Genomic DNA, 18,364 nt, shown 5'->3' on the forward strand with positions numbered 1-18,364 from the left:
TGTGACCACCCCGGGGCAGGGTTGAAGGGATGGGCACTCAAGGCTGGCTTTAATGTCACCTATGGGGGGGGGGTGTCCCAGGCAGGCTCCCCTTGCTCTGCATCCCCTGGCTGTGGCCACTGTGCTGCCACCAGAAGGGTTCCTGTCATTGAAGTCGTTCCAAGTGTCACAAATCTCATTTCCAAACCCTTACCCTTCCCAAAGTGGTGTGGGACCGATCCTGTGCCTGTGGATGGGGGCTTATATATGGACAAGTGGTGCCTGGTGTGGGATTTAGGGCTCCGTTGAGGCTTTGCTGTAGTTCTGCAAACCCAGCCTGTAGTCCTCCCATCCTTACATAGCAGGGGGAGAAAGGCTGGTGCTGCTGTGGGGAGGGTCGGTTTGGGATGTCCCACCACAGGCAGAGCCATTGGCAGGACCAGCACAGGGTGGTTTGTCCCCTTGTGTCATAGGATGCTTTGTGGAAGGGACCTTAAAGCTCATCTGGCTCCAACCCCCTGGCACAGGCAGGGACCCCTTCCACTAGAGCAGGATGCTCCAAGCCCCTGTGTCCAACCTGCCCTTGAACACTGCCAGGGATGGGGCAGCCACAACCTTGCTGGCCCCAAAGCCTTGGGGAAGAATAGAGGCAGGAGGAAGGTCTCAGAGAAGGTGTGTGTTGATCTAAGAGGTGTGTACTGGAGCCTGGGGAGGTGATTCAAGCCTGGGAAGAAGTGGGGCATGCAGTGGAGGACTACGGGGCATGTCCTACCTAGTGCTCTGCAGGAAAAACACCCCCATTGAGACCCATTCAACCAGCAGGCAATGAGAAATGGCCCAAAGTCCCTTTATAGAAGGGGAATAGAGTCCCCATTGGCTTTGGGGAGTGGGTGAGGAGGGGCAGTGGGAGATGTCTGAGCGCGGGGTGGAGGATGCTGGTTTTGGTTTACGCTCCCGTCTCTGAGTTTTGCAGCAAATGTGTAATAAAGTCTATTTTAGGACCCGGAGCACATCTGTGATTTTCTTTCACGCTTGCCTTTTTATAGAGAGTGTGAACCAAACATGCCAGTGTGTGACTGCAGTTCCCAGTCTAATAGGAAAGAAGAGCATAGGTGGGAGTTGGAACCCTTTCCCCCCCCACTCCAGCTATGTTAACACCTTGAGAGTGAGTCTCTATGTCAAATACCTTGTACCTGGCTCCAGCTGGCACCAGATTTTGCTTCCATTGATGTGACCAAACCCTACAGCAGCGAGGGTTGGGGTTGGGGGATCTCTGTTCTGCTTCCAAACAGTGTGGATTTCAATTGAGTGACTTTGTTTCTTGGCTGGAATTTATGGTGTTTGTTTAACCTGATAAGGACCAGTTCCCCTTTAGCAGCTCGCGTGTGACCACAGAGACATCAAGAGGCTCAAATGGGGAACCTGGAGCTGCAAAAGGCTCTTTCCCACTGCTGCAGTCCTGTATGGATGCCCTTACCCTGGAAAATAGGGACACGGGGGTTGGAACTCGATGATCTTAAGGTTCTTTCCAACCCTAACCATCCTATGGGAGTTTCTCAGGTCCCTGTACCCATCTCTTTAACCTTTCACAGCAGTGTCCTAACCATAGCCTTACTCCCAGAAATAGCTCAACCATTTGCCTATAAATACATAAAACTCAAACAAAAACCTCCTTTCCCTTCACTGGACAAGCAGCTGCATGAAAGATTCATGTGTGTAGTTAAAGTTTGGAGAGGTTGGGAATCGCTGTAAGGGGGGGATTGGAGAGCACTGGTCAAACATTAATGGGAAATGGGGCTGCCAGTTAAACCTGTGCTGTGCAGAAACTTCCCAGTGGGGAGGAACACATGTCTCGAGGCTGTGTTTTATTCATCACTCAGCATCATTTGTGCCTCCAGTTGCATAGAAGAGTAATAATGATAGTGTGGGCTGTGTGGGGAAGGTCCGGAGCTGCAGCTGAAGGCATGGCAATCTGCTTTTAACAACCAAAACTGTAAAAGCAAACAGGCTGGCTATTAATAGCAAGCTTTTCAGCTTTGCCTCTGATTTCATCCTGTTGCCTTTGGGTTGTGCACTTCCTTTCCGAGTAAAACTGCCGCTTTCTGGCTGTGACCGTTGATCTCCTCTGTAAGAGAGAGGTTTCTGTGTTAATACCAGTTAGCAGCCAAGCTGCTGGAGACTGTTGGTGGCTTCTGTAAGCCAGGAGGAATCGTCACACCAAAGTTAGTTGTTGTCCTGCCAGTGGCCAAGCTTGTAGCGATGCAGGATGGGTCCATGTGAGCATCCTCCTCCCGTGGTACCCACGCTTCTTGCATCTCTTATCTGCAGAGATATGCAACAGGAAAGCATCATCTGGCTGCTAGTTCCTCGTGGTGTGGGACTGTGTATCCCCCTGGGGGACATTAACCCACTGTCCTTGTGGGGTGGACAAGGAACATGGGCATGGGGTGGCTGAGTGCACTGTTAACCCCTTTGCCCTGCCTTGGCAGCATTTGCTTGGGGGTTTCTAAGGGAGTTTCCTGTATGTATGTAGCTGTGTGTAGGAGGTGGGTGCTGGGCCTGGAGGGTGCTGTGGAGGTTTTCCTGGGTGAGTTTCCCAGCTTGGATGGTGGCTTTGGTGCCCTTCTCCCCTAAAGTGTCCTCTGAGCCCCACTGAGCCCTGCCCAGGGAAGTGGGTTAGGCTGTGGAAGGAGCAGGCGGCTGCTTTTGCCCTATGCCCAGACATCTTATCCCATAGTGAACTTAGAAAACACTTATCTATGGGTTCAGATTTAAATCTGCTTCTCATTGTCCATCCCATGGCCATCTCTTCAGCCTGGGGAAGAGAAGGCTCTTAAAGGGAGACCTTACAGCAGCTCCAGTGCCTGAAGGGGCTGCAGGAAAGCTGGAGAGGGGCTTTGGACAAGGGCCTGGAGGGACAGGCCAAGGGGAATGGCTTTAACCTGCCCGAGGGGAGACTGAGATGAGCTCTTAGGCAGAAGCTCTTCCCTGTGAGGGTGCTGAGGCGCTGGCACAGGGTGCCCAGAGAAGCTGTGGCTGCCCCATCCCTCGCAGGGGTTATTTGGTTTTTCCCCTTGTTAACCCGGAGCTTTGCAGCTTTCTCTACCTGTGGGGCCATGCAGAGGCTGATCCCAGCAGCTGAGGGTGCTGGGCTGTGGTTCTTTGCTGCCCGTTGGTGATGAACCACTGTGTTGAGAAGCCTTACGCTGCTGGGTGGTTGTTAGCAGTGATGCTGCATGAAGGATGCGTCCGTGGAGATGCTGTGCTCAGACTGTGTCCTCCTCTTGGGGACACCGTGCTGGTTAGAAAGTGTGTCCTGCTCCCTGGAAATAGGGAACAGGGACACTGCTGCTCATGTTGCTGATGACTATAAGCCATTTCTTTTCTCTTCCATAGTTTTGCTCTCCTGGGTCTCCTGCGCCCTTTTTGCAGGCTGGCCCTACAACTACAAGGCAGTCCCTGCTGCTTTCAGTGTAACCATCACACTGCAGCTTGCTGAGTTGCTTTGAATTATCGAGTATCCCACCAGTGGCTTGTTCACTACTTGGTTACCATTTGATTTGGGCACTTAGCATTTGGCTTTTTGCAATAAACTTCACTCCAAGACTTGTGCATGGAGCTGTTAACACGGATTGCCATCACCCTTACAGGGTAGGAGGGTGATGTTGGTACTGCAGGGGATGGGCATGCTGTTTTAAGCTTGGTTTACTAACTTGTAGCCTGGGGAAACAGTGAAACTTCCCTGCTTTAAAAGGTCTCCTGCCTTTTCCCAGCTCCTGTCTGGCTGCTGCATCAGGAAAAGCCTGTTCTGCCCACAGGCTGCAGTGACTTCAATATATATATGCATTAAATATACATGTATACAATGTGTATGCATTAATTATGTATATGTGCAATATATAGGTGCATTAAATACGTATTTTTGTATATGGGCTCTTTCTTGGGATAATTTGTAGAATCCCGTGGCTTTAGTCATTCATTTTGAGGTGGAATTCCAGCTGAAGCCAGTTTAATCTAAAGGCATGCCTGCTCTTGACATCCAGTGGTAATGGATAGCGGCTGTGGTTCAGAGATGTTTGTCCTGCTCTCCTTACTGAAAGCCTAATGCACTTAGTTCAGATCCGGCTGTTTGTCAAGGGCTCTTTCCTCTCCTCCTGCAGCAGAAAGGAGGGATGAGCACCCGCCAGGCCCTCATAGCCAGGTAGTTTGAGAGCAGATCAGGCTCCTTGGTGTTTCTCACAACTCAAACAGGTTTCCTGTCAAGCTCCTTTGTGGCCTTGGATGAGTAATGCTTTGCTGTGTGCTTTTCCCTTGTGATTTCAGCTGAATTGTGCAGCATCTATAGGTGAAAGGGCCCTTAGGCTTGGTAATTCCTAGCTGTGTATTTTCAAAGGGGCAGCAAGCTGTCTTTATGTCTGGCCTATCTTAAAGCACGCTGTATACCTTCATAAGGTGATATAAAGCTATTAAAGCAGGAAGCAGAGGCAACACTCACTTGGTAGATGTAATTTGTTTGCAGTATTGTGGCAGAGGCACTGATTTGCAAGCCAGAGGGATGCTATTTGTCTTGTTAAGGCTCTAGAAGAGCTGAGTAAGATGTGCAACAGGCCAGACTATGCTATTTGAAGCTGCTTTTTCCCTTTCTTTGGTATTGCAATCCAAGATCTTTTCAGCAGTAATAAAACCCAAGCACCAACAGGCTGCAGTGATGGCTTAAAAGGGAAGAAATCATTATAAAATCTCACTGCTGGGAAATTAAATGCAGGGAGAACACAAAATGCACTTTGTGAGCAGCCCTGCCACCTTTTGGGGTGATTTCTGGGGAATTCCTTCCCAGTGTTCATACAAAGCCAAGCTACCTGTAGTGCCCTGAGCACTGCATTGGGGCTGCACTGGGGGTACCTGCTCAAAGCAGGCTTGCTGTTATATGGGCTGCAAAGCCAAGCTTAGAATGCAATAGTGATTGATTTCTAATGTTTCAGTGGTGTTTTGCATGTCAGTCTTGTTCACTCCGAGTTGTGGATGTGTTATTCCTATTTATTTAGCCCTTTACTTCCAGCTCACCTTTTCTTACACATGTTTGCTGAGGGAGTGCACTAGAATTAGCTGTGATACCCAGAGGGCATCATCCTTGCATCAGCCAAATCAATACTCTCGAGCACATAGAATCAACCAGGTTGTAAAAGACCTTTAGGATCATCAAGCCCAACCTTTACCCCAGCTCTGCCAAGTCCACCACTAAACCATATCACTAAGACAGTTTCTGCGGGTGGTTTCCTCCTGGGCAGTTGAATGGATGGAAGTGGGACTTTCCACTTGACAAGTACCATTCCAGTAAGTGCAGGGTGGGAGGATCAGATGTGCAAAGAGAGGAAACATTGGGTTTGAGCTTGTCTTGTAACTGTGAGGGTAGGAACGCCATGATCCCAGTGTTTAGGGAAAGCAGTGGATGGGGATGGCTGTGAGTCATCTCCCAGGATGCTGCCCTGTTCTGCAGCTGATGGACCACACTGAAACCCTTTGAGCACCAAGCCCAGCATCCTGGGGCTGTCCCAGACCTTGCCTCCATGTCCCTGTGGATAAGTGGATTTTCTTCCCACCGCAAAATGCAGTGCTGGTGTTGCTCAGTGCGGATGCTTGGTCAGCCTCAGGCAGGTTGTGCTTCACTGGGGCTGCTCTGCAGCCGCTTCACCCAGCCTGGCAGGAACACGAGCCAAAAGGATTTCCTGAAGATAAACAGTTCGAGGCCACATGTTGAGGATTTCTGTCCTGACTGGGTGGATTGCACTGATTCAGTATCCTCGTGTAACTGTGCCTGCAGCCCCAGGGGTGAAACTGCTGGTTACTGCAGTATCTGGACATAAAATGCTCCCAGGGAGATCTAGGGCTGATTTTGGATGTGGAACAATGGGTGAAGTAGGTGATTTCTCCTTCTCTTAGCTTTTTATCTCCTGCTACTTCTGTAAAGACATTTCTCTTCAGTAGATCACAGGGTGGGTTAGAAAAATGCAGCTTTTTGGGTTTTTTTTGAGTTGAAAAACTTTATCTGAATGGAGGGGCTGGGACCTTTGGGTACCCGTTGTAGTACTGGTGATGATCACCCCATGATGCTGGTGTGGGGCTCAGTCATCTCATGATGCCTGGACCTGCCCTCCCATCCCTCTGGGTACATGGGAAGTAGGACATCCTCCCTGCAGAAAGCTTTACCTGGGGGATGCAGGTTGGGCAGCCCTCTGGGTACCAGCTTCTGGGCTGCTGCAGTGATAGCATCTGCAGCATCGTCGGCCCCTGTTGGTGAGCATCCTTGCTTCCATAAGGAAAGGGAGGAAACTGCTTTGGGAAATGGGTTCCTCACTGGTCATTCGTTAGCCTGGCTCTGAAATGATGGGAAAACTTAAGGGGCAAAATACTTGTAGGAGGCAGAGGTCAGAGTAAAGCCTGGCTGGGCTGGGATGCACAACATGGTATTTAGGGTGCATTTTTGTCTCCGGAGCTGAAGAGCTCAGGCTTTGGAGGACCAGAGGCAATGGGAAAACCATCAAATTACAGCTCTGTTGGCTGATGCAAGCTGGACAACTGCAAATTTAGAGGTTTTTTTCCAGTTTGCTCTTATTTTAGCTTTTGCCAGGGCAAATCACTGCTCTGCAGAGCTTGTGCCCTGCTAAAATAGCTGCCGATGAGCAGACATATGCGCACAGCTTGAGCAGGAGGTTCGGAGATGGGAAGACCTCGTTGTATTTGCTTTGTGACCTCTGCAAAACATTTGGCTCTTGTTCAATGTCCTTTTTCAGTTCTCGAGTTTGAAGTGTTCCTATGAGCCTGAATTCTCAATGCTGGCAGCGTGCTGCTTGGACTTTTCCTTTGGACTGCCAAGAACAAAACCACTCTGCCTGTATTCCAAGATGAGCAAAGGGGAAGAAAGAGTTGAGATCCTGAAAACTTCCAGAGGTTGAATGCTTTGAAGCAGGAGCAAGCGATTTCCCATAAGCCAGCAGCACTGAAATGATGCTGTCCCAGCAGATGGCTGCTGGCTTTGGTGTATGGTTTTCTGCATCGTATGTGAATCTGACAGCAAACGGAAGCTGTGATCCATAAGGAGAGGGCTGGACCATGCTGTAAATGTGTTATCTAGGGAAAGAAACTTGTATTTCCTCTCTCCACCCTTCCTAAATCTTTCAAGGAGCCCTTTCCCCTGTTCCCTCCGCCCTGCCCTGTCTGTCTCTGCTTTTATCAGTGCCTTTATTTGTCCAAGTTAGCTTTTCCAGGAAACTCAGCCTGGTTGGGCTCTGCTGTTCTCCAGCCCATCGTCCTTGATGAAGGTGACCTTCCTGCATGCCCGTATAGTGAAACAGCATGTCCAAGGGACAGGGCAGACAAAGGGACAGGCTCTGGCCAGGGCTACTTGCATCAATGGATGCACTTCAACTGGTATTAAGGATGTGGCAGTGTGGGTTGATAATGCTGTGCTACGTATCATCCACCACAAGGTCATCTCCATGAGCACCACGGACGAAGTCTGGGTGTTGAGCCCCATCGTGTGTTGACCATGGTTTAAAGGACAAAGTGTTGGTCCTTTTATAAATGCCAGAGAAGCTGTGGCTGCCCCATCCCTGGCAGTGTTCAAGGGCAGGTTGGACACAAGGGCTTGGAGCAAGCTGCTCCAGTGGAAGGGGTCCCTGCCCGTGGCAGGGGTTGGAGCTGGAGGAGCTTTGAGGTCATCTTTAAGGTGCAGAGAAGCCGAGCAGCCAGGCTGCTCCTGCACTCCCCTGCCTTGCAGAGCAGCACGGGCAGAGCCTCTGACATTGAACTGGGACCTTTGGCTTTTGTGGCTGGAGCCAAACCCTTTAAGGTCCCTTCCAACCCAACCAGTTCTATGGTTCTGTTGTTTTCTATTGTCTCCCCTTTGCTCTTGCATGTTGTTCTGCTTTGTCTGGGGATCACATGGGTTTCTTCTGCTTAGGGATGAGCAGCTGAAGTCCTCTCCAGTGGAGATGAGCTTGGAGCTGTGTTCACTTTCAGCCCTTTCTCTTAGACCTGGGGACTCTTTGTATTTGAAGTGCACTGTTTTTCTGTCCCAGAGGGCTGTGCGTGTTATTGACCCTTTCCCATAGGGGAGGGCACTGGGGTTGATCCCGATCGATGGAATTCTCTCTCTACATCAGGACATCTCCCTAAAAATGTGGTCGCTGTGGGTAAGCATAGACTGAGATGTTGAATTATTAAGGCTTTACTCAGAGCATCGCTTGTACTGAAATGACTAAGGACAAAGAGGGAAAGAAACATTGGCAGGAATCTAATTCAATTCAATAGATACTGGGTGGGCAATGAGGTCGCTGTGCTGGGAGAGGCTTTTCCAGGGCAGTTTGGGGGTGCAATGCTAAATGTATGGAGGCTTTTTAGCCTTGTGGATGTGTTTTCCGTGGTGGCTCTGCACTAAAGGAGCCGGGAGCTGGAACAGGCTGTGTTTGGAGGTGGTGTTATTTCTGCAGGCTTTTTTGGTAAACCAGGTCGTCTTCTCATCTACTTCTGTGATAAATGGAGCAATACGGGAGTGATTTGGCTTTAAACCATTCACGAGTTCTAAACTGTGTAATGTGATTGAATCTTTCCCCTTGCATCTATTTAATATAAGCTGTGATTTCATTGAAAGGGCTGAGCTTTGCGCTCGTACTGTATAATTACCTCTTGTTTTAGCAGATGACTCCTTTAAAATGCCTGTGGTTTATATTAGGCCTTATTTTCCCTCTGTGTTATTTAGTGTTTACTTTGCTGCTTGAAGATATCGCCAGCAAACAGGAAAGGAGTTCCTTTTGCTCAGTTCGTTCTCATTAGGTGCTTTCTGAGACTGCAGTGAAGGGAACGATGGGGATATGTCTTTTTCTGCCACTGTATCTCTGGAAACAGGGCCAGCAGGTAGCACAGACATTTGTTTTCCATATGGAGGATATAATTAAACCCTGTGTTTTGTAGCTGCCCTAGAAATAGCTCACTTCAAGTGGCTTCTTGTCAGCGGTGGCTGCAGAGCACGAGTTCACCTCTCCTGTTGAACTCGGTCTCACTCCATTAATTTTTACCCAGGTTTGCTAATTTTTACCCAGTTCTGCAGTTTTTCCTGAGTGCCAGGTCCTGTGCCTGCTGCTGTGATGGATTCCCAGGAATACAGGGAAAGAGGAGCTTTTCCAGGCAGGAGCTGCTGTGCTGGGGCAGGACATCCATGTGGGAAAGGGGCATGAAGGGAGGCTTGTCTAAGCTCAGGCAAAGAATCTGGGGAGTGGTGTGGGCTGTGAACGTAATTCTGCCATCTCTGTGTGATGCTCCAACGACTTCAAGTCATAAATGATGCTGGGTCATTAGTTGCATCCATTGGCTTTTATAGCCCTGATCTGGTGCCCTTTAAATCGTACCTGTTCCTGACTCCTCAAGAATAGCTTATAGCAAAATGCCAAGCCTCAGTTGGCCTATTGATGTGTGTTGATGGGCTTTTTAAATGCGGACAAGATACAAGAGCATTATCCCACATGCCCTCTTTTCAGAACTGCTGCTTTGGGCAGTAAGTGAGCTTTATACCAAGTTGAAAGCACAGGGAAGTTGGGTTACATGGAGATACTTAACAGGAATATGTTCTGTATCTGGATTTATCCATGGCGCGAGGAGGGGTGTAGTACAGCGGCACTCTGCCCTGCTGTGTGTGCCTGTGTCAGTGGCGATGATGCTGTTATTGATTACTGCAGCCTGGGCACCTGGTCCTGCTTGAGGTGTGCAGTGAGGATTGATGGTGAGCTGCCAGCTCGAGAGGATGCTCCTGGCAGGACAGCATCACTACCCTCATCTTTACCTCCTGTGATTTGTGTTTCACTCTGTAGGTGTTGTCTTCCAGCTGAGCTCCTTCAGGGGACATCTGGTTTGGATGCCCTCTTGAGTGATTAACTCAGTGATGGACTGGCTGAGATGCTGAGGGAGTGGAACATGAGCCCTGAACTGAACCTTGAATCGCTGCAGGAGAGACCTGCATCCCTAGGGCTGTTCTTCAGGTGATGCAGGCAGGCCAGTGGTTCTTCTCAAGAGCAACCTCCTCCTCTCCATCCTTTTGATTCCTGGGGTGTGTGGTGTCTCTCAGGTGCTGTTGGGAACTCATCTGGGTTACTGGGGCTCCCAACAGCACCCCCAGACCCTCATGTGAGCAGTCTGACCCCACTCATCCCTATGGATCACTCCGGTCTCCCAGCGCTCCTGTGTACACCATGCCTGAGGCACAGGGAGGTGATGCAGGTGTATGGGGGGAGCACAGTCCTGTTTCCCTCCAGTAATCCTTTTGGCAGGCTTGGCTCTAAACAGCAGAAGAAACTGGCTTTTACTTGCACGAGCTGACCCTTGTGCTGTGGACCATGGGCTTTATAAAGCCCCGCAGGCAACGAGGCTGCTGTTTGAATTGGATCCAAGAAATATTTTCTTCCTTTTTTTTTTCTATCAGAATTAATTTTTTTTTGATGAAAAGCAGCTGGGAAAAGTCTCTAAATCCTCTCCCTGCTGATCTGCATGGGTTATGGTTTTCCCCAAAGCCTCGCAGTTACTCCCTAAATCTCCTCTTAGGTCTCCGCTGAGAGCTGTTATTAAGACTTAGCAGTCTATTAGCGAGCTGTTGGAGGTGGGCTTGTCAAAGTAAGAGCTTGTAATTGCTGAGCTGAGCCAGCACCTTGTGCGGGGCTGTGGGATGGTGGAGGGAGTGGGGAGTGAAATGCCAGGAGAGGTGATGGGAGTCTGGGTAGACCAGAGAGTGAGGACTTGTCCCTGTACCACCAGTGCAGAGGGCTCCAGTGCACCATGGATCTCTGTGGGATGTGCTTCATAGAATCCCAGACTGGTTTGGGTGGGAAGGGACCTCGAAGCTCCTCCAGCTCCAACCCCTGCCACGGGCAGGGACACCTTCCACTAGAGCAGCTTGCTCCAAGCCCCTGTGTCCAACCTGCCCTTGAACACTGCCAGGGATGGGGCAGCCACAGCTTCTCTGGGCACCCTGTGCCAGCGCCTCAGCACCCTCACAGGGAAGAGCTTCTGCCTAAGAGCTCATCTCAGTCTCCCCTCGGGCAGGTTAAAGCCATTCCCCTTGGCCTGTCCCTCCATCCCTTGTCCCAAGCCCCTCTCCAGGTTTCCTGCAGCCCCTTCAGGCACTGGAGCTGCTCTCAGGTCTCCCCTTCAGGAGCCTTCTCTTCTCCAGGCTGCCCCAGCCCAGCTCTCTCAGCCTGGCTCCAGAGCAGAGCTGCTCCAGCCCTCGCAGCATCTCCGTGGCCTCCTCTGGACTCCAACAGCTCCATGTCCGTAACTGAAGGGGAGTTGAGGGGTGAAAGCCCTGGGACTTCACATCTCCAGGTTTTCCATGGCTATTTATGGATACTCTTGCCCAGTGAATCCCTGTGTATGTATTTCCAGGACTGTTTTAACCACAGCTCTGTTGTTCCCATGTCAATGCCTGTGTTGGGCAAACCCTCACCCTTCCCATCACCCCGCTGGCAGCATGGCAGGGAAGCTCTCATTTCCTCCCCAAGCCGGAGGGATGCTTGCCAGGCACGAGCCTGGCTCCAGCTCCTGCCTGGGGATGTGACAGGGACTTCATGCTTGGGGACAGTCTGTCCCTGCTCCTCGGCGCTGCTGTGGCACGGATGAATGGCTCTGGCTTTCACTCCCGGGGTGCATGTTGGCAAGACCAATAGCTGCGACATCCGTAATGCAGCAGATGCATCAGGGAACCTTTTTGGGGTCTAGTTTCTCATTCAGATGTGCTGTTTGCTGCTGTGGGTAGTGGTGACGAGGCTGGGCAGGTGGTGTTCCCTAACTGGGATCCAGATGTGCCTGGTCCATGTTTGGGGCCAGCCAGATGTGCCCAGTGGAGATAGGAGCTGCCTGGGTGCTGGTGTCTGCTGCAGGCTCTACATCCAGGAGATGTAGGGACATGGTGTAGGGCTGCAAGAAGCTTTGTTCTTCTGCTCCTAGCATCATCCCCTGGAGGCTTGAGGATGCTGTAGTGTGTAAAAGCACTGCTGTGATTAAAGGTGCTGCAGACATTGGTGGGGAGCCAGGGAAAGGAAGAGCTACTGCTTCCTTTGGGCAGATCCTGCTCCTGGAGCAGCCAGATCCATTCAATTGCCACTGCTCCAGGTACATGGACAGGGCTTAGGTTTTTACCTTTTAATTTGTTTAGGCTTTTCCTTTTGGTGTTTTACCCTTTCCCAAGCATCGCTCCCAGGCCTTGCTGCTCAGCATGGCTTTTGAGAGTGCCTTTTCTCTAGCTGGGTTTCACTTGACAAGCTCCCTGCAATGGGCCCTTTGGATAACCAGGATGCTGAGCCGGAGCCAGGGCTGAGCCCATGATGGGCAGCTGACACAGGGCAGGGATTTGGCATTTGTGGCAGCTGCCCTGGTGGGGTTTCAAAGCAAACAAGCTCTAGGGTTGAAGATTAATTATTAAGTGGAGAACGAACAGTGTCTGCCCGTGCTTTAGCAGCCGTGTCACCTGTTTATGCCCTTGAACCGTGAACAGTGACAAATCCTCTCATGTTCTAAAATCCACAACTCTAAAACCCCCTTAGTTTGGCCTAAGATCACGCTTTGTAAGTGTTCTAAGGCCACACTTTGTAAGTTTAAGTTTGACCTTGCAATAGACTTCCTGGTGCCAGCTCTCCTCCCTTGGCTGTGAGCATCTGTGGCAGGGACATTTGTTGTATGCGAGGTGGAACCTGGACAGAATGAAAAGCTGGTTTTTAACCTATTGCAGTTTTGTTGCTTTTCAAAGGAGGCTTTTCCAGTCCACAGGGAGCCTCGAGGGTGCTGGAAGCTGATGGAAACAGAGCCCATGGTGATGGGCTCCTGTAAAGCCACTTTGCTTCCCTTCTAAGGTTTTCTGCTGCAGTTCCCCTCATCCTTCCCGTGGTGCTGCAGGGCAGCAAGCCCAGGTTATCACTCACTGGTGACATCTCCTTCTGCTTTAAAATAAACCCCCAGTAAGACAAGCGGGCACTGCTGGCACCCCACATGTCTTTTGGGAAGCTTGGGATGTGAAACAGCTTTGTTAGTTCTGGTTTTATTGGAGATATTACAATAGCAGAAGTGCACCTTTTTTAAGGCTAGATCCCAGTTCTTTGAGCACCAGAGTGGTGTTGGGCTGTTTAGGGTGGACTTGAGGATTTGACAGGAAAGCAAGCGTTAAGGAGGGTGCAGTTCCCATTGTACCCATGAGGTCCAGGTTTAAAGCCTGTGTAGAGACCCAAGGGCTCTGCAGGTTGGATCTAGGAAGAGATGTGTAGCAGGTAAATTATATTCCTCATGACTTAAAGTGCTTGGTCAAGGTATATTCTCCTTTGAGAAGGAAAACTCGCCTGGCAGATGGGCACAGCCTGCAATCATGGCATCATGGAAAGTGTCCCTGCCCATGGCAGGGGGTTGGAACTGGGGGATCTTTAAGGTCCTTTGCAACCCAGGCCATTCTGTGATTAGCTGCCCTGCATAGGGCAGGAGCACAGTGAACACGAGCAGGGACTTGTCCTGGTGGGATGTAGCATGGGCTGTTCCTGGGGGGGTCAGTGGCTGAGCAGTGGTGGGGACCCCAGGTTGTAGGCTTGGTATTGTATTGGTTTTGCTTTATGACCTTATGTGTGCTTCTGCTCTGCATCCTTTTGCAGGAGCAGAGAAGGGAACTTTTAAGGTTCCAGCCACCTTATTTCCAGTGAACACTGCGGTGCATTCAGCTAGAAGCCGTTAAAGCAAATACTTGACCTTTTTTTTTGAGCTAAAAGCTGATTTTCCCCCTTCCTGTTGCTCCACAGTGTGCTGGGGAGGAGAAGCGGGTCGGTACACGCACCGTGGTGGTCGGGCACCGGCCGGTCTTGGAAACGGATGCGTACGTGGCACAGAAGTTCTGCGACAACAGGATTGTCTCCTCCAAGGTGAGCTTGATCCCCTTGTCCAGAGCAACTTGGGGACTCTGGATTCCTCAAGGATGGATAGCAGGGTCTCTTTGCAAGTGGAGCAGCCTGGTACATACTGTACACCACAGCTCCAGCCTCTCTATTGGTCTCTTTTCCTTCCTATCAATCCCAGTGGGGGTGTGTACAAGTTCCTTTCTTCTGGGCTGGATGAGAGCAAAGCACATGGACACATTGGGTTTATGGGGTTGGGTTGGTTTGATTTGGGTTTTTCTTTTAAATGTCTCCTGGCATTCCCTTTGGGAAGAGAGGACAGGTTAAGTGTAACGCAGCATGAGGCGCCAGCAGCTCAGATTTGCAGAAGGCAGTGGGAATGCTATTTTATAAATGGATAGGAAAACACAATTCCCTTATTTCTGTTTTTGTTCCATGGATTATTTTTTTTTCTCTCCTGAGATAGGACAAAAATAACCATGCTCTGTTTATCCCTTGGGATGAAAGGGGAAACATTCAGACAGTATTAATGCAGCTTTTGTTTATGGTGGAGAGCTGCGATGACACCCATCTGCCTTCTGCTTAGCTTTTTCTTTCCATGACATTCATGAAGCTGTTTCAAAAGCTTCGAAGCCAATTTGAGGGAAATATCAAACAAGTGGCATCCCATATTGTCAACACAGCTGGATACAGATTATGTCGCTTAGGATTCAGGATGCTCGGCATGCAGTCAGGCTTCGGTTTCATGTCCTTGAGCTGTAAGGGGGGTTTTCCTTCTCCTTTCCTTTTTTATACAGCTTGGATCTTATTTGTATTTATGTCTGTGCTGTCTCAGCTTATGCTGAGGAAAGGTTTTACATGTTTAACTTGTGTAGCTTTCCCATTGATGCTTCCCTGGCACACAAGAGGGTCCTTCCTGTTTCAGTTCCCTCTCTGACAATGCTTTGCTTTAGCACTAATTCTGCTTCTTCCCTAGTTTATTCTTGAATGTGGTGTCCTTGCTGTTTTTTCTCCATTTACATTTGCTGGGCATGGACTTTTCTTACCTGACCAGTCTTTTCTTATCAAATGGACACTGGTCTTAAGACTTAGCTGCTTATTACTGCTTGAGGCAGACTGAGAGATCAGGTATTAGACCCATTATCTTCCACGTTGTTCTTAAGTTCCACATGTTCTCCAAAGCAAATGATTCAGCAGCCTTCTTAAAATGATAATGAGCCACAATCTAATAAAACATTTATGTGGGCAACAGGGCTTTCTTTTAATGGAAAGCAGCCCTAAGATGGGTTTTGGAATCTCAGCAGTGTGCGTTGCCTCTTCATGAAATCAGATCTACCTAGAAGCTGTCTGCTGGAACAGATCCTGGTTTTATCTTCCCTTCACCATCTCCAGCCATGTGCTTTGGGTTATTTTGACAAAAGAGATATAGTTGCCTGCTTTAAAGCAAAGAAACAAAGCTGTGAGACACCCCCAATGTTTAAGGATCCGACAGAGAGGACTGGACCTGGGTGTAGAAGCAGGAGCTCAGTGGTACCCATCGTGCTCCTGGTTTTGAAGCAGGGACCTGGACCTTTCCCTGGAGCACACCAGACACGTTGCTGTGGTGCTCCTTGCTGGGTTAAAGCACCAACCCCTTTCCTGTTCTGTGCAGATGCTTCCCCTTTTGTAGCTGTAGTGCCTTGGTGTGTTGGTGACCCCCCTTGTCTCCCTGCAGTACACCCTCTGGAACTTCCTCCCGAAGAACCTGTTCGAGCAGTTTAGAAGAATTGCCAACTTCTACTTCCTCATCATCTTCCTCGTGCAGGTAAGAGCTTTGCCAGGGGTGGCTTTCATGCACGCACAGCTTGAACAAGAATGGAGGTTCAAAAGTGGCCGTGGTGCTTAGAAAGAGATGTTTGGGCTCTTTTTTAGTGGGAAGCTCTGTTACAATTGAGGCTCGCCAAGCATTAAGGAGTTGGGGACTGCCTGAGATGATGTTTGACTGCTACAACAATCAAAAAGCTATGATAACTCTTTCAGTGTTGAGATCAGTCAACTGGTGACAATATATTTGATGCTACAGAATTAAGGTCTAGTTTTTTTTGGTCACCTTTATTACTTCTGTTGTGTTTTCCCAAGTTATGTGATATCTGTGTATCTTGGTTATAGGGAGTTTCCAGGCAAGCAGAAGAGACAGGCTATACTCGGGCAAATGCATAGCTTGAGCTTTGGGAAGGTGAAGCTGCTTTAGGGCTGAAGGCAGGCATTAGAACACTACCCGAGCAAATTAAATGGCACTGTGGGGCTACTAAGCAGCCTGCTGTTAGATGGACTTCTCTGGGGTTTGGTGCTTCATATCTGGGGTATCACTGTCTTCTAGGCTGTGTGTTTAAGAGATGAGTGTCTAAAGTGCTTTATCCTTGCAGTAAAGAGTTATGATTTGTAGTCATTTCAGTGGCTGCTGCAGAGGGGGGATCCCGGGATAACGGCCATGGATGGCTCATCCTGGCAGCATCACATGAAAAGCTGATCTTCCCGGCATCATCTGGCTCACCTCCATCTCCTGATTCCACTGGCCTTGCTCCATTTTGTCAGGCTGAATTTGTAATCTGCCTTGAACCCAAGTGATGCCCTGGAGTTGGGATGTCCTTTTTGTGTAGCTGGTCATTTAGGGATGCAGTGTCATGTTTTATCTTCGACCCTCTGGCCGTGAAGAACATGGGATGTTCTTGTTTTAGACTTCCAAAACCAGTTGCAGTTCAGCTTCTTGCCCATTTTAAGCACAGGTTTATGCAGGTGAGAAGAACCTGGCTTTCCCTCCTTGGTTTTATTCTGTGGGCACCTTTAAAATAGGGAAGCAACCCTCATGCTCTATTAGAGAAACAACAAACCCAAGTGAACTAAACCCAACCTGACAGCACTAATACACTTGCTGCTGTATAGAGTAACCGACTGCCCCTGGGTGCTTGTTGTTCTGGGATGCCACTTGCCTTAAAAAAGCACTCAAGGCCACTCCATTCACTTAAAATACCAAGGGTTATAGCTCAATAAATGGTATCTATAGCTTAAATGTTGCTGCTTATCTTTAAATTAATGGAATTGCCCTATGTGCTGCATGAGAAGTATCACAGCGCTTGGGGGTTGCTTGGTGCATCTGCTCTACCTGCTGCTGAAACCCTTTATCAAAATGGCAATCAATGATTCCAAATGCAGCTCTTGTTTTAGAGAGAGGAAGTACATGCATTAAACATAAAACACCTATAGAGCACTAACAATAGTGCTTTGGTTCATCTACTGCAACACTCAGAGGAAACTGAGAGTAAGCTCCTGGTGGAAGAGGCTGGTTTGGAGTAAGCACAGTCCAAGTGTGTTTGTAGGCAGACCAAGCTGATGGCAGAAAGTTAATTTAGGAGGTGCCAGGGATGAAAAATGTCCCTTGTGGTTGATGGAGGTGACTTCTGGACTGTGTTTTCCAGTCTCCTAAACAATGAGTTAGGAAGAAACTATTAAATAACAAGATTTTGTCACTTTTAAGTGGATCCAAATGCAGCTGCTGAAGTCCTGAAACAGCTCAAAAATAGCTTCAAAGGAGTCTGCCTTTGATGTTCTGGCTTGTTGCTTCTGTGTCCCTCGGCTTTCTACCAGCCACAAAGGGGAAGAGCAGTATTCAGCCACGGGATGTGCTGGGAATGCAGTGTCCAAACACATAAATGAGTTATTCCAGGGACTTCATCTCATGTTTGTGCTCCTGTGTCTATAAAACAGTGTTTGTATGGACAGAAATCATTTTGTTCAAGCAAAATACATACAACTGTGTCTTCAGTGCCTTTGTCTTTGTCAGCTAAAAGCCAAAGTTCCTTTGGTATTCCCAAGATCCGACTTGCCTATATTTCAGTGATGCCACCCTGGTGACTGGCCATTACATGTGCTGTGTGCAATGTGTCCATGGATCTATCCTCGCTTGGGGTTGTTATTCCAAAGTCTTGTTTCTACCTTTACACCAATTGGAATGAGCCAGGGCTTTGTGTTCCTGGAAGTATTTGTTGTGCTTATCTTGGTTCATACTTAACTCATACACCCCTTACCTGGCTGCTTCTTGGGGTGTATTCCTTCCACTTCAATACCTTCTGGCTCTTCTCACTGTGGCTGCAGTACTGCAGGGTAGCCTTGCAGAGTACAGGGTTAAAATCCATGTAGCTTCCTGCCAGCTGATAAGAGCAGCCCTGTCCTTAGCACAGCTTTCTGCAGGCAGCCCAAAACAATACATGTACAGATGCTGCTGTTTGTGAGCCTGCCAGGGAAGTGCAAACAAGCAGAGGCAGACAAAGCCCCTTTGTGGGCACACAAAGCCTCTCCACTGAGGTTCCCCCTCTCCACAGCTCTCGCCATCTGCCTCTTGTGCTCCCATCCTCTGCAGAGACAGCAGGAAAATGGCCAAATGAAGGGGGAGCAGGAGGGCAGCTTGTCCTCCCCTTACGTTATTCCCTCCTAGTTAT

General features: G+C 49.2%; 1 protein-coding gene across 6 annotated transcripts in view; it reads left to right on the plus strand.

Moving 5' to 3' along the window:
- ATP11C (ATPase phospholipid transporting 11C) overlaps positions 1-18,364 on the plus strand; it is a 59,830-nt gene that overhangs the window by 3,275 nt on the left and 38,191 nt on the right. For 5 of the 6 annotated variants that reach the window (XM_061446183.1, XM_061446182.1, XM_061446180.1 and 2 more), the window contains exons 2-3: positions 13,797-13,916; positions 15,604-15,693. In XM_061446183.1, coding sequence (XP_061302167.1) covers positions 13,797-13,916; positions 15,604-15,693 — 210 coding nt within the window. Of the gene's footprint in view, positions 1-8,074; positions 8,172-13,796; positions 13,917-15,603; positions 15,694-18,364 lie in introns of those variants that run through there. The other variant, XM_061446181.1, reaches the window with a different exon arrangement.

The sequence above is a fragment of the Pezoporus flaviventris genome, unplaced genomic scaffold (assembly GCF_033815535.1).
Source record: "Pezoporus flaviventris isolate CSIRO_AGI_PZ_B2104156 unplaced genomic scaffold, CSIRO_AGI_Pfla_v1 ptg000005l, whole genome shotgun sequence".
NCBI classification, from domain to species: domain Eukaryota; kingdom Metazoa; phylum Chordata; class Aves; order Psittaciformes; family Psittacidae; genus Pezoporus; species Pezoporus flaviventris.